The 20,968-nt window shown below is 31.5% G+C and overlaps 1 protein-coding gene across 1 annotated transcript in view; it reads left to right on the top strand.

Moving 5' to 3' along the window:
- The first annotated feature begins 283 nt into the window (after positions 1–283).
- The window catches only part of LOC106718625, an 86,367-nt gene continuing 65,682 nt past the window's right edge, over positions 284–20,968 (top strand). The window contains exon 1 of the mRNA XM_045679468.1: positions 284–347. Within this exon, the coding sequence (XP_045535424.1) occupies positions 284–347 (64 nt within the window). The remainder of the gene's footprint in view (positions 348–20,968) is intronic.

The following is a 20,968-nucleotide window of genomic DNA, read 5'->3' as shown; positions in this document are numbered from 1 at the left end:
TATTTTTTGCTTTATTTAAGTAAGTACTCTTAACCTAGCAAAGAATGATCAAATGTAGTAAATAAATTGTTTTAAGGTCTAGGTTCAAAATGTATGTACTTCTTTGAAAAATACAAGAGACTAATAGTAATATAACGCGAATTATAAACTAGAATTTATAAATTCGAGAATATGTATAATAAAATAATATATATGACGGCGGAGGTGGGTCACCGTTCACAGCATGGTCCATGATTACTTAATACAAAATACAAGATAGGTAACGTAGGTAAGGTGTCACGCGATGGTTCAACGTCTGTTCCTGCCGACAGTCACAGAAGAAGTGTTGTACTTCGATCGCTCGACAGGTAAGGTGTTGACTCCATTGAATACCGACTGACGGCGCTGGCGTTCCCTAGACTGCCGCAAATGGTGCTAGAGTTACGTCGCTGGCGCTAATGTTGCATTGATTACGAATTAATCTTATGCACATGTGGCATGTATTTAAAATGTAGTAAATTATCGAAATTTATTTCTCAGTAAGTCGTAATGAAAACAGAATAATTTACTGGCAAAATTTTAAATTCGATAGCGAAAGATACAATAAAGAGTAACCGCTAAATTAGCTTTTTTGTAAAAGGGAAAGCGACACAATTTCGATTGCAAATTTAGACTACGTATTACGCTCACGTATTTTCAATTAGCGTACTCCGAGCAAAATGGCTGAAGTATTATAGTTAAACGAATGCAGTAAACGTGAGTTACACCTAAATCCAGGGCCACAATCTGATTACGAGCTTCCACACGTTTAAAATACATTTACAGAAACTATAATAAATTCAAATTAAACAAACAACAAAAATGTTCAAATTTAGAACAGATTTCTAGATTCTTTCTGTACCCCTTTACACTGTTAATGTGTATTTATTCATCCTATTAAACAAATTCTATAGATATATTTCTCTTGACATCTAGGAAAAAAACAAAATTATTATATTTTCACTATTTATTCACTCTAAACTAACTGACACTCTTATTACACATTATCTTACAAACAAATTTTCGACTGTTCTGTAAGATTGACAGTTACCATATCATTTAATTTCTTGGACATATATTTAAAAGTAGAAATCAACTTTCGCAATTTTTTAGCTTTATAATTCAATTATTTAAAATTTATATTATTATCATAGAATTGAAAAAAATAAACAAAGTTGTTTCTTATGGTAAAGTATTACCAAGGTTATGTGCTGATTACACAAATAAACCTCTTTGAAGGAGTGATAGTAAATACGGACAAAACAAATATGTGAAATTTGTATATACAAATACTGATGTTAGGACTAACAGGACGGTTCGAATAGATAGGAATACAGAATGTATTTTTGTTTCAGTTTGCAATAACACTCCGCATCAAATAGATTTAAATCAAAACTATTTTCGTTCGCGTATTGGATTGACACAACGCAGGCTATACATCACGCAGTTTCTGAATAGAACAGTGATTGATTACCATGTGTATAATTGTTTTTACGTCAAAAAATGCATTTACTAGTATTCAGCAATTTCACAATTGTTTTTTTATTAAAATAAACTGCATTTCGACTAGCATAATACAATACTCTACTATTATTACAACTCTCTGTTTTTGTCTTTGGTCTTTTTACATAAGTCACAGCAATTGCGCGTGGCCAGTTCGACCTTCTTGGTCGCATATGAACTCTTTGTTACCACCAAAAAGGTTGAATACATTAATTTTGCAGTTGCAACCAGATCAATAACATTGGTGTTCAACAAAGGATTTGGCAATTTGTATTATATAAAAAAATGACCTATAATATTAATATTATCTGTATTTCTTTAAACATTTCGCAATTTGTATTTTAATTTATTTATTACTACCTCCTATCATGTAATAAAATGAAGACGACGTTCGATTTTTGTTGTTGGTGAGCTTGAAAGGGATTTTAGTTTTTTTTTAATTTCAATAATGTTGTTGCCAATTAATGTTATAACTTTGTTATAAATTAGTGTATAACAATAAAAAAACTAAGTAGATGTTTTATACTAAATTTTACAATAAGTGTTACGTTTTAAATTTTCAACAAAGACATTTTATGTTCTACAATGGGAATTGATGTATTTTATGAAGACATCAATTGGGGTATTATTATCGCAACGTTTATAATATATTACATTTCTTAATTAACCTTTAATAGAATATTTCATGTAATTCTTATTATCTATCTATATATATAAAAGAAAGTCGTGTTAGTTACACTATTTATAACTCAAAAACGGCTGAATCGATTTGACTGAAAATTGGTGGGCAGGTTAGAACCAGGAAACGGACATAGGATAATTTTTACCCCGTTTTCTTTCTTATTCCGCGCGGACGGAGTCGCGCGTAAAAGCTAGTCTATATATATATAAAAGAAAGTCGTGTTAGTTACACTATTTATAACTCAAGATCGGTAGAACTGATTTAGCTGAAAATTGATGGGGAGGTAGCTTAGAACTAGGAGATGGACATAGGAACTTTTTTACCTTGTGTGCATTTTTTTTATTCCGCGCGGACGAAGTCACGGGTAAAAGCTAGTTTTTAAATAAAAAACAACATCATTAACGATAAATTGAAAAAAAAAACATTTAGTTAGATATTTACTGTATAACCCAAGCACGTTCACACAAACAAGCGGAATAAAATATATAAGATCGTCAATTTATATCGGAAACCATACTTTACGACTCACGAAAGTCTTGTTTCGAATCGTAAGTTATTTCCGAAGATGATATCCTCACAATTATTTATGTTTCTATCAGTCTTAGTGTAACTGATGTGCATACATTTAATCCCAGCCTGAGATAAGAAACTAGTTTTATGAATGGATACCCTCAACAGAGTAACGTATATTATTTTAGAATATACGTTACTTGTACTGTATTTCGTTTGGTATATAACAGATTTGGTGACGTGTGCCAACATCAAAACTGCGTGTTATCTAATAATGCAAATTAAATATTTATTATTAGAAATCAATGCATTTAATGTCGACTCTTCTTTAAAAATATGCTTTCTAAACATATACGTAAAAAAGTTTATTTTAATGTGTAATTTATTTAATATTCTAATAAAAAAAACTAGCCAAGTGCGAGCCGGAATCGCGCATCGAGTGTTCCGTACAAACGCGTACATAGGTATTAAGGAAAATTAACGTTTTCCGCAATTTTTCCTTTATCTGTGCTATAAGACATTGTTTCGTACTAAAATCGAAATTCTGAGATCATAGCAAGAACCCTATAGATTTTGATTCTCTTGCGAATGTCGAAAATTTTCTGCATTAACGGCTGTATCTTTTGATTCCGCAGCCTTAGAATTTTGAGTTCAGCTCCAAAGGACAGTAGATCTGAATATTTGGTATAAAATTCAGCTTGATACTTCAACGCGTTCATGAAAAAAAGTATCTCGACAGACAGACGGACGGACAACAAAGTGATCCTATAAGGATTGCTTATTTTTCCTTCGAGGTACAGAACCCTAATAAATCAAAGTGACGAAGTGGACACAAAGTCGTTATACAGTCTTGTATAGGCAAAGTTATCACATTCTCACAGTTCCATAAAAAATAATTTGATCGTATTTTACATTCGGGTCACAAAAGGTTACTTTATAGATGGGGTATTGATTTATACTGTGTTAACTTACTGCGAGAGAAGTTAGTAGATTTAGTGAGGTCCAGTTCAAAAGTCGAGCCCAGGTGCGATCACACGTCGTATCGTAAATAATGTTCCTACTTTTTAAAGATGGACGAATTCTATTTCACAAAAAAATCCCAGCGCGCATAGGAATATTTTTTTGATTATTTTCGGCCAAATAGTGAAACGACTGCTGCCCGTAGACATCCGCAATTTCAGATGCCTTACTTAACTTTAATCTTCCCTAAATATAAATGTCAAACCCACTTCTTTTTCCCATCCTTTCCTTATAAGAAAACGGTGGGAAAGGAAAGGGGATTAAAATTAGACCTCCGACACATGGGCCAGGATTCATAAGCCTATTCCTAAGAATCTAAGCTGCTGTGCTGTTTAAGATGTACTTAAATATACTTGAACGCATGAGGTATTCATATTTTACTTAATATTAGCAAGTAATAATAATGAAAATTGTACGGAAAGATCTTTATTCACAAGGGGCTTAAATATTGAGAACTCAAATAGATGAAGGAACATTTTCATGTCTCCATTCCCAGTTAATTGCCATAAACATGTATTTACTTGCATATGACAGAACTCGGATTGTTATAGTTTCGCAATTGAGAGAATTTCCGTCTCGCGTAAGCTTTATGTATATTTGTATATGTATACACTACCGCAATAATACAATTCCACATTTATTAATGCAGATCTTTGAGTATACTTGTATTATATGATAATACATTTAACTTTGTTATGAAGTAATATAATAAATGCGATGCTTTGGATGTTTATTACCACACGAGTTTCAAAAAAACATAAATTAAAGTCAGTAATAACGGATTGGGTAAATGAGTGTTTATTTTAAGCCATCGGGAACAAAATCTCTAGCGATGCCTTATATTGTATAAATTAGTTAAACGGCTGATTAAAAAAATAACTCATAGGTTAGGTATCTTTAAGGGCTAGAGTAAGAGCAATGTACTCTAGTAAACAGTGACGCGTCTAAACCATACCAATGAAAATGGCTATGCACCGCTGCTGTCCCTGATATCATGGGATCTGTTTGCAAAGCGAAAGCTTATCATATGCAAAGTAACCATTGTGCTCCACAATAGTTCAAGCTTGGCATAATCAGCGCGAACAATAGACGGCAAATAGTCGTTTTATATCGAGCAATCAAAGTAACACTACCGATTAAATAAAATACCCCTATTCTTTTTCTTATCTATTGTCCTACTTGTGAAAGATACTGTACTGTAAACATACGTATAGAAAATTTTATTTAACATGAGTTAAAATAGGTCGTTTGCCTACGACTACAAAAACATAGTTGATTTCAGATCTATAGCTGAGATATAACGAATCAAGTGAGAATTGATAATATCTATAATTAACATTCAACACTGAATATGCTGTGTTTAATTTTCTTGTTAGTACAGAGAGAGGATTATGTTAAGGTTAACCCGATCCTTGATTAATTAGTGTAATTCGTGTTATGTTAGTTAATTAACGAGAAGTATTCTGTACAAATAGAACAATAGAATCGGCAATAGCTCAGCAGTACACTGACTTGGTGGAAATAAAATAGCCGATTCTATTTCGATTGAATAAGTTTTTAAGACAACGGATTTATCATTAATTTATTAAGACTTGCGTAAGACATTATACGACACTAAAGACTCGAATGTATACTTCGGTGTAGGTACCGACTAGGTTACCCGGCGTGACTCAATCGTGAATTTAACATTGGTGTTTAATTAATATAATGGAATTCTACTAGCGTATTTACATTTTCCCACTAAAGTGGTCATTTTAAAATTTACCAAGGATTCTTCGTTTGGTTCTTATTGATTCGTACAATTTTGAAGCCAATTTTTATTTAATTCAATAAGCTACATCTAAACTAAAGTTAGGAGGTGTTGTACATTTAATCGTTTTGTATATGTTTGTAAAAATTTCTACTGAAATTAATGAATATTTTCGAAATACAATGAGTTCATTTCGGTGCGAAGGATATTATGCAAATTGGAGCAATGCAATCAGGGGTTAGTGACCATCCTAGCTTCGTGTTATATTGATACACCAATGTGTTCTATGCAAATGACGACACACGATGTTACCTATGCTGGTGAATCTTGCGTATTCCCTATTTATACACGTCAACAATTTTGAACACAAATTAAATACGGAATGTAAACTCTCAATCTGTGTAAAACGCAGCACTGTGTTGTGTTAATATTGTTCGTTGCGGGAATAATGAAAAAAAAAATATAATGTTAAATAAAATAATACCTTAAATCTAGGGAAAGACAATATGTGAGGTTTTACTCATTAAACCTTTTTTGTGGTCAATCCGAAATCCGGGTCCTCCGGATTAACCAATAAAAAGTACTGATCCGGTAACATAAGACATAAAAAAATGGTCGTAACTTCAATGTGTTTTTTTGAAATTATACATTATAATTATTTAATTCAGCCAGCTTATTTGCCTATGAAACTTAATTTTGTAATAAATTACGTAGGTATCCAATCATTCGTCAGACGTTAAACATATACTGTAAAAGATCACAAACAAACTTTGTTTCGAAACGATTTCTTAGTTTTGTTTAACTTACAATTATTTATTACTAGCTTTTACCCGCGACTCCGTCGACGCGGAATAAAAATAGAAAAGGGGGTAAAAATTATCCTATGTCCGATTCCTGGTTCGAAGCTACCTGCCCACCAATTTTCAGTCAAATCGATTCAGCCGTTCTTGAGTTATAAATGGTGTAACTAACACAACTTTCTTTTATATATATAGATTTGTTTGGAAAACATTATATCAACTTGTATACGTATGTATAGAATGTATAACTATCTGGTTTCAGTAATTAGTATAATAAATCAGGCCGATATCATCTGCGTATAACGTGTTGATGGCATTAATGGCTAGTGATTAATAGATACTATTTACATATATACGAGTAACACGTGTCTTTCACATAGCATGTTTACATTAAGTAAAATAAAAATTTTACTTAATTTAAACATTTTTGAAAATATGAAATTTTTAACTTAAAAACATGTATTTATGGAGGAAATTTAAATCTGTTAAAGGGAAAAAACGGAGTAAAATGATAAACAGACTTGGCGAATAAGTGATGGCTAGAGAGCGGGCACGTAATATTTCGCTCACATTGCTTCTGGAATGTAATTTGTTTTCCTTTCTCTCGCATTATTTTTCCGAGCTTCAAGCTCATGTCAAAGGATATTAGAATTGTGTTAAATAAAACGTGACAATTTTCATTTCCTTGCTTCTAATATTTTCAGTAGTTAATGAAACACATTCATCGTAACACGTGACTATGAGCTTTTGCTGTACTTACATATTCTTTTGTTGTATTATTTGATTGTTTATACACCGATACTTTACATACTTTGTGTTTATCTGCAAGTGAAATCACATGTTGCCTGAAACCTGTATTAATAGAGTGTAAAATTGATGTAAGAACACATGCACTTTTGTTGATGAACCAAATCTAATATATAAAATTCTCGTGTCACAGTTTTCGTTCCCGTACTCCTCCGAAACGGCTTGACCGATTCTCATGAAATTTTGTGAGCATATTCAGTAGTCAGAGAATCGGCCAACATCTATTTTTCATTTTTTTTTTAACTGCGCGCGGACGGATTCGCGGGCGACAGCTAGTAAATACATAAAGAGATTAAACTCTAATACAGTTATCTAACATAGCTTCGTTATTCGTTGTACGAACAGGGAAAGACTTTTTTTATAATATTAGGTGGCAAACGAACAAGTGGCCATCGGGGCCGAAATAGTGAAGCGACCGCTGTTCATATATATCCGTAGTATTAGATGCGTTGCCTTCCTTTAATCAATGAAGGAAGGGATGCACAGAAAAAGAATATGTCCATTTCCTTTTCTGCCAAATCCACTCCCCCTTCCCATCCTTTCCTAATAAAAAAGGGTGGGAAGGGAAATAGGGCTAACATTAGGCCTCTGGCACCACACTAATCACACGAATAGCGGAATTGCTTCAACTTCACTTCTGAGTATGTATAATTACCACTTATTGCAAGATACTTTAACACTTGTAGCTTGTCCTATTAAATCAGTATTAAGATTACAGAAAGTGTTTAGAGCTGAAAGGAAATATTGTAAGAGGATCTGAATCTTTAAGGAAGAGATATAAGATAATTTCGGGACGTGACAAGTTTAGGAAACTCGGTCGGAACACAAGGTAAATTATGTTTCAGTAATATCCAGAAAGCCAATGTCCATTACTCTACGACATGAACGTTTATTTGCGTTTATGTTATTTATTTCATGTTTTATATGAAAACTAATATTTCTATTTTTCCTGACCCTTATGCGTTCCTACAACACTGTCTATGTCTTGTTTTAACTTTGGTACAATATTCTGTAAACGCCATAAATAGGCTCTCATAATCTAAAATGTAAAGTATTTTTTTGTTTTGTAAAGTTTAAATAAATGACTTTGAAGCATTTCTATCTACACCATTTATTGCGTTCATAACCGCTTCACTTCGGGTCTATTGTTAGCCATGTACTTTACCTCGGGCATTGATTTATTGAACATCCTGTATGTTGTATAAAGGACGACACGGCGACATGTTACAACGAGTCCTTTGACGATTTTCCTTTTATCGTGATTGTAGCTGCATCGGTTTGTTTCATTGAAGCGCTCGTGCAAATATTGTTGCTGATATTGTCTGGCTATCGAAGTAAACTCGTAATATAGATAGACAAAGTTATCCGAAAATGTAAATAAGGGATTTCTATTAAGTTTAAATAAATACACAGTGATATCAACTACATCTGCATTACAATAATAGTATAGTAGATAATGTTAATTTAACTGAAAATATTACAGTTTACTGTATGATTTTCGATCCTAACTAGGAAGTGTATTAAATTTTTTGACTATGCTTTGTTAACTATAGTGTCCGGTCTGTTTGGAAAACAATACACGGAATGAGATCCAGTAAGCATAAATCGAGTAATAAAGGATTGTAAGCCAAACATACTTTGAATTAGTCGCCGTGTATTTAAATTGTCGACAAGAAAATTGAAAATTGTCTCATATCTTTTTGCTCATTAATTTTTTATATTGCCAGGATGAAAAATGTAAGAGCTACATTATATTAAGTTCACTGGTAATTGCAGTTTTTATTGGACAATAGGAAAAATATATAAATACATATCTAAGAATTACGATATTAATTTAAATAAATTTCTTTTCCTCAAGCATTAATGAAAGAAAAGTAAAGAAAAGACTACCTTTTTTAGTTTGACTTGTAAAAAAAATTACAAGCATTAATTCATTCATTGTATCCATTTTATGTAAAAAAGATGAAACAATAATCAATAAATTAAATTTAAAAAAACTCCTGTACTTACTCGTATATAGCTGTCGAACGAAGTGGTAACAAAAAATCAATAAGATAAACTCGACGGCACGAGGGGGTTGTACAGTTTGTAGAAAAACAAATTCAGGAAATTAATTACGCAGAGTTGATTACTACGCCAAATGAAAACGTCAATTGGACGTTCTTTTGGAGTAATCAATTATACTGTGAACAAAGAATTAATATAACAAATACACGATAGTAATATTTTCTTTTAAGTTGGTAATCTTCTGACAGCATCTATACTTATGCAATCGTTTAACAATTAAGTAAGATCTAGGCTCAGTAGCTCATCACATTTAAAAAAAAAATTACAACAATTTGATAGATCATAAGCTTTTAACTGAGACGAAGAGAAGTGAGAAAATATTAGAGCAGGTCTTTTTCGTAAGACAAGCTGTTTCATATTCGCTTACCAATGAATTCTAGAGAATTCGTTTCGATTTTTACGGTAAATATTTCATTTTAATTTTATAAACTATAGCGTTTTTTGTTTATCGTTCTAATTGTGTCCTAGATACCTTAAAATCGAATTGCGTTTTAAGTGTAAAAAAAAAAAAAACATTATTGTAAAGCATTAATAACAGTTTTAAAAGCTTATTTTATTTATTGAAATATTAACTGAAATTCTTTTAAGATCTTTATAAAATTGTGCAGTCATTTGTTCAAATGCACTTGTAATTTTTTTTTAATAAATATAGATTAAAGGAATCAAATACTATTTTAAACAATTGAAAATGTTTCGTCAAAATAACTAGATTTTATTTATTTAATTAAAATCTTTAGTTCTTTATGTGGCAACTGCACTACGAAAGATAATATTACCGAAGCCCCGAAGCTCAACAGCCACTTCAGGTTTATTGTTTCAAAGAATGTACCCGATTCTTCCCGAGCCATTTTACAAAAAGGTTAAAATTTTCACTTTGTAAGAGGAACTTACAAAATACCTCGACGTTCATGATGACACAAAAGAGCAAAATAGTTTAACATTTACAAAATGTACGTACAAAGGCTACAAATTGTAATTAGTACCTCGTTAAATGGAGATTTTTTTTGTTGTACTATTCATATACTCATTAAGAGAATTAATGATTTTCATCAACGAATAATAAAAGCACACAGATTCGTAACTTAGAAGGATTCGCAGATACTACAAGTATCAAGTTGATTCAATCGTATGGCACAGTTTACTGTCTTCCACATGAATGAACTAAGGTATATGTACTAGGAAGATATGGGTTCTCATTTACAGGTACTTTTGATTCATTTTTTTTTTAAATATGGAACAAATCCTTCAAGGCAAACGAATACATAACAGATTGAGAATATTAGTAAGATGCATCCTTTCGGTTTTAGTGATATTTGATTCCATTTTTCTTTATGCTGATTCATTCTTTTAATATACTCTTGATACTAACTTTTCTGAATTGTACGTTACATCTTTGATCTTTAAACTTTAAAAACTATTGCTCTAACTGTAGAATACAAAAAAAAAACATTTTAGTACCAGTTTCTCAATTAAAATAAGTATTCAACTCACGTAATTTCAATTAGCCTAACTGCCAGTGTAACGACTGTAGTATCGTAGTTAAATGCCTGCTCTGACACACCTGATCTGAAGCTAATTCGATTAGCCACTTCCGCTCTTAAGTGCCACTAATAGAAATCAATTTCGCTCGAAGTAATTCCCTTAATTGTAACTTCATTCTGACTTATTGTTAATTAAGTATAAAAAGCTGTGATAATACAACTTTATTCGACTTACAACCTAGTGCAGAAAATTAAATAAAAAGCTAGATTATAATAATTTTTTTTTTTTTCACCTGACTGACTCCAAAGTCAGGTTTTAATCACGTATGTATTTTATTTATCTGAGAAGAAATTCAATGATATGTGTAAAGTCAACCAACCGGCACTTGGCCAGCATGGTTGACTATGGCCTAAGCACCCCTTAGTTGGGGTAGGCTCCGAGCCCCTCGGTGGGGACGTATAGTGAGCTGATGATGATGATGATGATGTATTTTATTCACCTGACCGACAAGAAAGTAATACACAATACATGTCATTTCATATCACAATTGTTATTGAGATTGTCCTTCTCCCCCTTGCCAGACTTTTCTTCTAAGGAATGGATGGGAAAAAGAGGAGTATGCATAGGAAGTGAAAACATTCTCTAACTGTGTGTCCCTTCTTCAGCTGATTAAAGATAAATTGCGGATGTAAATCTATGGGCAGAGGTTACGTTGCTATTTTAGCGAAATCCGGGTGGCTGCTTGCTGGATTGCCATCTCACTGTATAAAAATCTTTGTAGGAATTTAATAAGTAAAACGTTAAAACGTTAACAAAGTCAATTGCAGTTAGCTCAAGGTTTAGTACTTTATCTACATAAAGGCTTAAACGTATTTATCACGTTGCTTTAATGAGGTAAGTTACTTTATCGCTGCCAAAGCTTAACACTTTTCTGAAGCAGTCATAAAGCCTCTTGTGCTAAACTTCAGTTTGTTCCCGGAACTAGGCCAAGCTTTTAGACTTGTTGCAAGTTTTTAGTTTGCACTTCCCAAACCTTTTTACATACAAGTAGTTTTTGTTCACAGACAGTTTTAGTTTACCACCTAGAACTACGTTCCTTGTATCTTTATTCGATGCTAAAAATTGTCAACGCCTTCTAAGGATGAAAGAGATCGTAAGGTGCAATATTAAAAAAAAAATTTGAAAGTGATAAAAGTATCAAGATATGTCTCGAGAGAAACGTTTACATTGTAAAAGCCATAAAGACGGTAAAAAACGCGTAATAGCATACTAACGTCCCGCAGGTTACAACTTTATTCTTTTATAGTTTTCCTTTTTACAAAGTTTCCCATATTTGAACATCTTATTGAATATTAACAGATTTCCGACTCTGGGTGTAACCACATTCATTTATTTTCTTATCATACGCATAACTCAATAATATGGAATCCCTCATTAAAAGAGAATCATACTTTTGTTTCTTTACTATTTAACAAACCACGACATACATATAAAGGTAAACTATATAACGTAACATAATAATAGAGTCACTAACTACTAATTAATATATTATATATATAATGTACTTACAAAAGTGGAAATTTGAAAAACATAAGTCTATTCATTATCGTTCGAAAGCTACGGAATCTTAATCACTATTAGTTTTTCGGGTTCCCGATATTTCGACACAATTGCATATGAGCAAATCCAAATGAATCTAATAGTATGAAAATAAACTATAGAATATAATAAAAATATCTTTTTTCTTCTGTACAACTTTAATATTATTAAATTATATTTCAGTTACACAAAAAGTGCAAATTCCATTCAACTTATGTACAGACTGACAAACGGTAATACTGTCGACCACAGCGAAGTTCTCATAATATGTAGATTTATTCAGAAACTTTCATAGCGTATTTCAGGGTCTGCATTATTCGCCATTGTGAATTAGACTAGAGAATGCCGCTGTCATATTATATTAAACATACTATTTCAGTTACATTTACAGATATAGATAAGTGATTTTATATTTTTATATTATTGAAGGGTTGAATGAAAACGGTTACGATTTTCTATGGTTATTCTAACTTGGAAATTACGTGATTATTATTTTTGAATTATAACGCAAATAAAATTGTTTCTTTACATTCCTATTAAATTCTTCAAAACCAAACAAAGAAAAAAAACTTTAAACCAAAAATAACGGACAAACAAGAAAGAAATGTATTTAATGTTTTTTTTACAGTTAATTATGTTACATCGTTAAAAACTTTGATAAGCAGGAAAATTAATAAAAACATCCATATTATAGGATTTATTTGTTTGAATAGGTTTGTTATAAGATTCTCGGGCTTGTAGTTGTTCGTTATGTTCTTAAGGTCTGATACTATGAAATCCAATCCATACAAAATTAATTCTGTACTTCGTAGGCAGTGGTCATACTGGTCATACTATCTTACTAATATTATAAATGCGAAATTTTAAATGTATGGATTTTTAAATCCGCGCGGACAAAGTCGCGTGCGACAGCTAGTACTAATATCAAAAAAATATATATATATATATCGTAATAAAATGTGTACTGTATTGAATGACATGACGTAGGAATAGTCTTAGAGTGGAAAGAAAAGAAGCTTCGATATTTTTTTTCACAAAGCAACTTTATTTAAATGCAAATCAGCCCTCAATTGTCAACGAAAACCATTTCTCTCTAATGAAACAACGCACGCATGTAAATTGTATATATTATGTTGATGTTACTTAAATCCAACATTTATATGTTATTTTCTTAAACATCATGGCAAAAATGCGGCGTACTTTTTCACTGTTTTAGCAAATTTCTTTATGTTAAAATTTTTAAACGATGGTAACACCACCATATTTTGGTGTAATCTTGTCAATCGAAAGTCTTATTAATGCGAGTGAACACTGTTTCTTTTTAAACACTAAGGATTTTACAAATAATCAAACGAAAAACAAGGATATTTTAAAACAATTGAATTCCATTCACATATGTTTGAAATCCGAATCAATTCAAACAATTTAATCGATGTGCATAAACAGCTAACTTCACTATGAAGCTAAAATTTATAGATGTCATATGAGGCCTATTAAACTCACCTATCACATGTAAATTTTTCACAGTGTTTTTTTAACAAAGCGTGTTTTATACTTATAAAAAAAACCTCCATGGTAATACACTATAGCATATAGGTACGACAAATACAAATGCATAATATACCTGACTATTCGAATACGAGTGGAATAGCGGAAATGTATTTTGGCAGGTTATTAGTTTTAACGTTTATACGAATGGTAGCCATTAACATTGCGCCCAAAGCTTATTAGTTCCTTAATGTGACGTGGAGTTGGGTCTATACAGATGAAAGGGACAAAAAGGGTAGCGAGTTATGTTGTACATAAGAAATCAAATTATTTAAGATATCAAATCATAAGGTATTACGATGAAAAGAAACTGTTTTATATTAAAACGACAACTCATCAATACTACGATATTACTTAATGTGTAATGTAAAAAATATTTTCTCAAGCATAAATCTTAAGTTTCAATTAAGATAGGGATGAAAACCATATTTATACCTACTAAATAGCGTACATAAACAGACTTTCTTGACGACTGAACGATGGTATGGTCTGGGTAACGGAAATTCATTGAATCAGATAACTGAGGCATCAATTTATATATCGATCTTTGAGAAATTCACCAGATACTCATCTTCATGCGAATGTTTAAATGGATGGATGGATGGATGTTTGTTTGAAGGTATCTCCGCAACGGCTCAACAGATCTTGATGAAATTTGGCACAGATTTAGAACGTAGTCTTATAGGCTACTTTTTTTAATTCCGCGGGGAAGGATTTTCGGGGACAGCTAGGAATAATATAAAGTTATATTCAGTTGTAGTTAGAAATAAAGACAAATTCAGTGTAATTAATGTACATTCGAGTCACAGTAACCACAATGCGGCTACTTGGATGTAACATATGAACGATCATAGCGAAGTTTCGAAATATGTGATCAACTAGCAGTTGCCCGCGACTTCATCCATGTGGAATTAAAAAAAAATCTGGTAATATAACCTATACACCGAGGGATAGTGTAGCTATCCAACAGTGTAAGAATTTTTCAAATTGGTTCAGTGGTTTCGAATTATTGTATATTTGAGATCTTAAAACAGAAAACTCAAGCTTGATTAATTTACGGTGGTACCCTTTGGGGAAAAAGAGAAATTTACTCTCTACTCCGTTTGCTAGTTGGTTATATATACACTCTTATAATTTAGAAGATTTATAAGCTTAAATATTTTTGAAACAAAATGTTGAGAATAAAATATATAATAAAATTTAACACTTAGGTTTTGATATGATTCACAGTAAAATAATGTATCTTTACAATACTTAATTACAACATAGTATTTTTAATAGTTTTAATTTAAAAACTATTAAGCGAATACAAGATTTATATATATCAATGCAGTCCATACTCACAGTAAGCTATGCTAACGATCCTCGGCAGAGTTATTAACAAACTTTAAAGGGGTTTATACAAATAATATTTTTTTTAATCGAATTAAAAACATCCATGTATTATTTCATAACATGATGCATAATTTTTCCTCTGTAGCCAATTCTTCTTTTGGTGCCATCTCCTGACGAAGGCTGGCTCGATCATCATAGCAACTTGAACTCTAGACACGGCAGCTCGAAATATAGAACGCGTACTTTTGTTATACCATTAGAGCAGATTTGTTAGTCAACGTGTTCTTGATGTAGCCTCTAACCTAAACTAATCTACAAAAAAAAACTTGTTCCGACAAAATTATACAGAGAATTTTTCACAACTAAAATATTATTAAACTTTCAAACAGACAAAAACACAGAATAATGGGAGTTGAAAACTTTTATCTATTTAGGTTTCGCTGAAGTTTTTTAAAAAACACAAAGTAGATATAATACTGCATCGTTGTTATGCTTTGTTAATTATTGCTACCATTTTTTTGTTCAGCCTACTATTTCACGACTAATCCTTCTATAAAAAGGCTGGAAAATTTCCGCTCACAAAAATATTTTTTCGGATTAAACCCTCGGTCATTTCACCCGATTACCCAAATATAGGTCAAGTATGGTGATCGTGTTATGTTTTGTAACGCGGCTTTGCCACCTTGTATTGTAAAAAATATTATTTTAACCAATCAAAATGCTTTTATGACCCAATTGAGATTGGACGTGGAGGAAACAGACCTACTATAATTTCAAGTAAAGTAAAATTTGAGAAGATATTTACGCTCCATTGATTTGTCAAAATAGTACAAATAATAGTAATTTTAGTTAATAACTGATTAAACATATTTATGAAAATAAACTTAAATTAGTTAAAGTTACGAACATTTTATTAACATTTAAAAAAAAACACTATTTTTTCTTTATAGAACTTTAAAATCCATGAAGCTATATAAATGATAAACCGCTGGTTTCTGAGACCAAAAACTCTGTATAAAAATATCTTCATCCCTGTCATAATCTTTGACTAAACAATACGTTTTAAACAAGTATTTTGATCTCAGAAATCCATCATTACAGATGTAAAGTAGCTGCTTATTCAAAAGGCGTGTATATCAAATCATAAGGTGCCTGTGTCAAAAAGTTATTGCCTTTGTTGCCAACACTCAGGAATTGCTAAGAAGAAAACTTGGCAAAGTTCTGAAGGAAACACATTAAAGGAACTTATTCTTTGTCACAACCGTATATTATATGAAATCTTATTTTGAAAGTATTATATTAAAAGCTTTTGCATTTATTGTGTATAAATTTATGAATAAATAATGTGAGTTGAATAATTCTATTAACAACAGAAAGACAGATTTATTAATATTTATAATTATTTTGATATTATCTTCCTTTACACAAAAAAAATATTTAATTCGAGTACTCTCAAGAAGAACGAAGACCATAATGGCTATGGCTGTTTTTATGCTATTTTCCTTGAAACATATATACTCTGATGATTAAAGATTTTTTTAGTAAGTGAAGACAGTGTTTAATTATTCAAATACGAATTATAAATTATAAAACAAACAAATTACTTAGCTAACCAAGGGTTTCTGAGAGCAAAATGTCTGTATTAAGTATAACGTAATCTATATCTTTTACAAAACAGAAATATCAGTAAATATTAAAGGAGATTTCGGTCTGAGAAACCCACGGTAAGTCAAAGTAATTATAAATAAAAGGGTTTCTATATAAATCGAACGAGAAACAAAAGCTAATTTTCTCGGGTACATGATTAGTGCGCAGTTTCAAGTTTACCGAGTTACTAATCAAAGTGCACTGCAGTCTGATTCCAATTAACATTGTCGAGTCGGTTTCTGTTTTGTCATGATTGAACCGGAATCTCAGCTGCAAATTAGATTTCAATAGAAATGGAGTCTCCATCGACGGCCGTATTGCATTTCACGAGAAATTCAATTATATTCTCCGCAACTATGATGAAAGAGTATTACCTCTTTTACTTCGTTCACTGTACATGTAGTAGTGAGAACCAAAACATAGTCTTTAACAGAAATATTTTGTAGTCAACTCTCAAATTTATATGGACCCATCTACAACACAAGAGGTATAGTTGCGTTACTGGCATTTAAGAGAGAGGAAAGACCATTCCACAACGCGGCATTGCGAGGCAAGAAGTTACGCCTAATTGCTACGGTTGAGGATATCCAGCCAGTAATATGTTGCGACAAACATATTGTTATCTTAGTTTTTTTAAAAGGAAAATGAGAGAGACGTTAACATGTCTTTGTGCAGCGACTATTACAATCCATAATAACTGTATGACATCCATTCTTATATCTACGAGAATTCTGGCCATAAAGTCTAAAATAGTAAATTTAAAAGTAAAATCGTGAAATTTTATTCGTCAGATAAAATATCGACGTCTATTAACACTTCAATACTATTAGAGAGAGTATTTTAAATAAATTCTTTAGCGTACCTCATCCTTTTATCTCCTCCAAGCACCTTTCGTGGGATCAAAGGATCTCGCCGCAAGGTGTAAAGTAATAGGATTGGAAACACATTACGTTGAGAATATGATAAAAGTGGTAAAGTCATTTTACTTCGATCGGTTTATAAAATAAGAAACTATTCAATTCACTTTGTAGTTCAACTTCAAAGAAATAAATAACATTTCATAAATACATCTTGACATGAAATATCTTTTACGTTACGACGCTGAATGGATGGATGAATGAAATATCTTTACTAAAATCTGGATTATTTTTGTTATCATCTTACTAATCCCACCAATATTATAAATGCGAAAGTTTAGATGGATGGGTGGATGTATTTCTATGTGTTTTAAGAAGGTATCTTTAGAACGGCTGAACGGATCTCGTTGCAGTCTGGAAGAACACATGGACTACTTATTAAGTATTTTTTTTAACTTCGCTCGGACATAGTTGCGGAAGACTGTTATTTTTAATGAAACTTTTTGTACTGCTTTTCGATAATATTTTTTTCAATTTCTTACTTTAAATGGCATTGCAACGCATGCCGCTTTAATCTTGTTATTAAAAAAACAATATCAAAAAAGAGGGTATTTATAATTTAGTTAATGGTTTTAAAAAATCATAAATCTTTTCGAAAAAATTCTTTATGAAAAATTCAAATTACTCTCTTAGAAAGGAAAGCGACAAAGGCGCCTCGTTGAAAATCCTCAGGCAATTCTTTGTTTGTAACGCTTTCAGGAAAAAGTTGAGTACACTATATGCTGCGCGAATGAACAAAAGACACGGCACATTTTCCCTATTGTTCCGCTCTACTGTACGAGTAGGTGTTATTAAGGTCTTAACTTTTTGTACTTTAAAAACTTAAGCGCCTGCAGTTATACAATAGCTGCACTTTCAAAAGGTTTAGAAAATTCTAAATCTACCTTTCCGGTGTTTTTGAAAACGAATTATTTCGATTTGCGCTGTTCAAAAAAAATATTAAGATTGCAACTGTTACCGCCTTATTATAAAACGTGGTCTAACAATAAAACCTGGTTTAAACCTACATTCGAAGTGGTTTATTTAAAATTCATATTGCAAAACTTAGTTTAACGTTAAACCTGGACTATCTATGGTAACAACTTTAAACCATTGCGTTCCCAGGTTTAACTATTTAGACCACAGATTTAGACTTATGTCAAAAGTGTAAAATTTAAGGTTATTCACTTATTCATTTGAATTTGCTATCCGCTTAGTTACGAGTTTTGTGCCTTATCGGATTTTTGTTAAAAATCTGATTTGGTTAATTTAATGGACATGGAAGACATTGAAGATATTGAAACATCTCCAATATTAGAAATGTCACGTCAACCTAATAAACGTCGAATTCGTTTGGATCCTTTTGTCGAATTGTCGAATGAAGATTTAAGACAAAAGTACCGATTTACTAAACGTTTTGCGGAAAAAATAGTGGATCGAAACAGTAACGCACGATTGTGCGACTGATTGACGCAGTATTTCCTAAAATATTAAAAATTAAATAATTCTTCCGGACAAAGAAAGTTTTTAAACGTTGTACAAACGAAAGTAGTAAATGAAGTAGTAGGTAATTAATTATTTACTTTCTTCTCAGAAGTCCAATTTGCAGATCATTTTGCATATCGTTGATCCATTTTTAATTAGTTTATTGACAATTACACACGTAAAAGCAAAGATCGCGCGGGGCGGGCACTTTCGAAAGAATTCCGTTTGACGTGCTTTATTCTATTCCATTTTATATACATACCCGATAAAAGATAGCCAGATGTTACAACTTTCGCAGAAACGGAACGTTTATTATCGAATGACATTTAGTGAGCGAATGATTATCTGTCATAATCGATTGACCGTGGTTCAAATAGTTTATGAAGTTCTGCTTTGGTCTACGTTTTGTAATACGGATTCATTTAGACCATGGTTTTAGAGATTAAGCTAGACTACGTAGTTCGGGTTTAAACCAGAGTTGTTGAGATTTTTTGTAATAAGGCGGTAAAGGTTTAAGTTTAGGTAATAGACCATATAGCTAATTTAAATCAAATCTTACTAATATTATAAACGCGAATGTTTAGATGGATGAATGGATGTACGGATGTTTGTTTGAAGGTATCTCTGGAACGGCTCAACGGATCTCGATGAAATTTCTCACAGATTTAGAACTTAGTCTGGAAGAACACATAAGCTACTAATGTTTTTTTTTTCAATTACGCGCGGATGGACGACAGTTAGTTGGTTTGATAAATACAAAAATCTATTGCAATGTCACACATTTATTCAGAAACTTGTATTCGATCGATGTTTTATGTATAATTGCTTAGCTTTATAATAATATTATTTCCAAGTGAAAAAAGAAAATTCATCTTTACCCCTTTTCAATACAACATAAACGTTAGTTGGTGCGTGAAATTAACTCGTCGCGATGCCTCATTGTGTTTAGTCTATCGATGTGAGCTTTTTTATCTATTTGCCCAATTGCCAACATAAAAATCAATTGCACTGGTTCCGTTTTAAAAATACATTGAAACGCAAACGAAGCATTTAAAAACAAAGGAAGGTTTTAAAATGTATTTAATTAAATTCTTTGCCAGCTTACATTTTGGTGTAATTAAATTTAGATTACTTCTATAAGATCTTCAAAGAAGAATTACAAAAAATGAGTTTGTTTTTAATTGAAAATTCCATTTGTTGGACTCCGCGGAAGTAAATTCTTAATTATGACTGATATGACTGACAATTTAACATTGTCATGTTTTTACGATCCGCCGCAGGGAAGTGGACGAGTAGAATATGATGGCGATATTTTTATGCATTTGTTTCGGCTCTTGGAACAATTTCATTTACAAAAATATTAAAACAACTTCAGCTTCTCTTTCATCTTACAAGTTAAAATAAAGAAACAATCTTTAAAAAAAATTTGTATATGTAATTATTTAAAAATTTATAAAAAATAAGATAAAGTAAAATCAACTTAAGTAAATCTTCGGAAAAGCAAATTTAAAATAAAAATTTATGACTGGAAAAATGTTTCATCGGCAAATTCGTAACGTAGTTTGTATAGGATGAGCTTAGTACTAGCAATTTTTTAAATTTTCAAACATCTTAAGAACAACGTACAAATATTAAAAATGCATTTACTTTCATTTTTAATCCAAAAAACAATGATAGTGTAATTTACCAAATCTTTGAAGTAGAAGTAGTAGCATATTTTAGTTTGGATCAAATTAAAGTAATATTCCGCCTTAAGTTGTCCTAACAATTCGGTATATTACCGATAGCTATAAACAGTAGGGTGTTTCAATAAAAAAAC

Source organism: Papilio machaon, chromosome 9 (assembly GCF_912999745.1).
Source record: "Papilio machaon chromosome 9, ilPapMach1.1, whole genome shotgun sequence".
Classification (NCBI taxonomy): domain Eukaryota; kingdom Metazoa; phylum Arthropoda; class Insecta; order Lepidoptera; family Papilionidae; genus Papilio; species Papilio machaon.
Note: the sequence above shows the minus strand (reverse complement) of the source record. Positions and strands in the feature narration are given on the sequence as shown.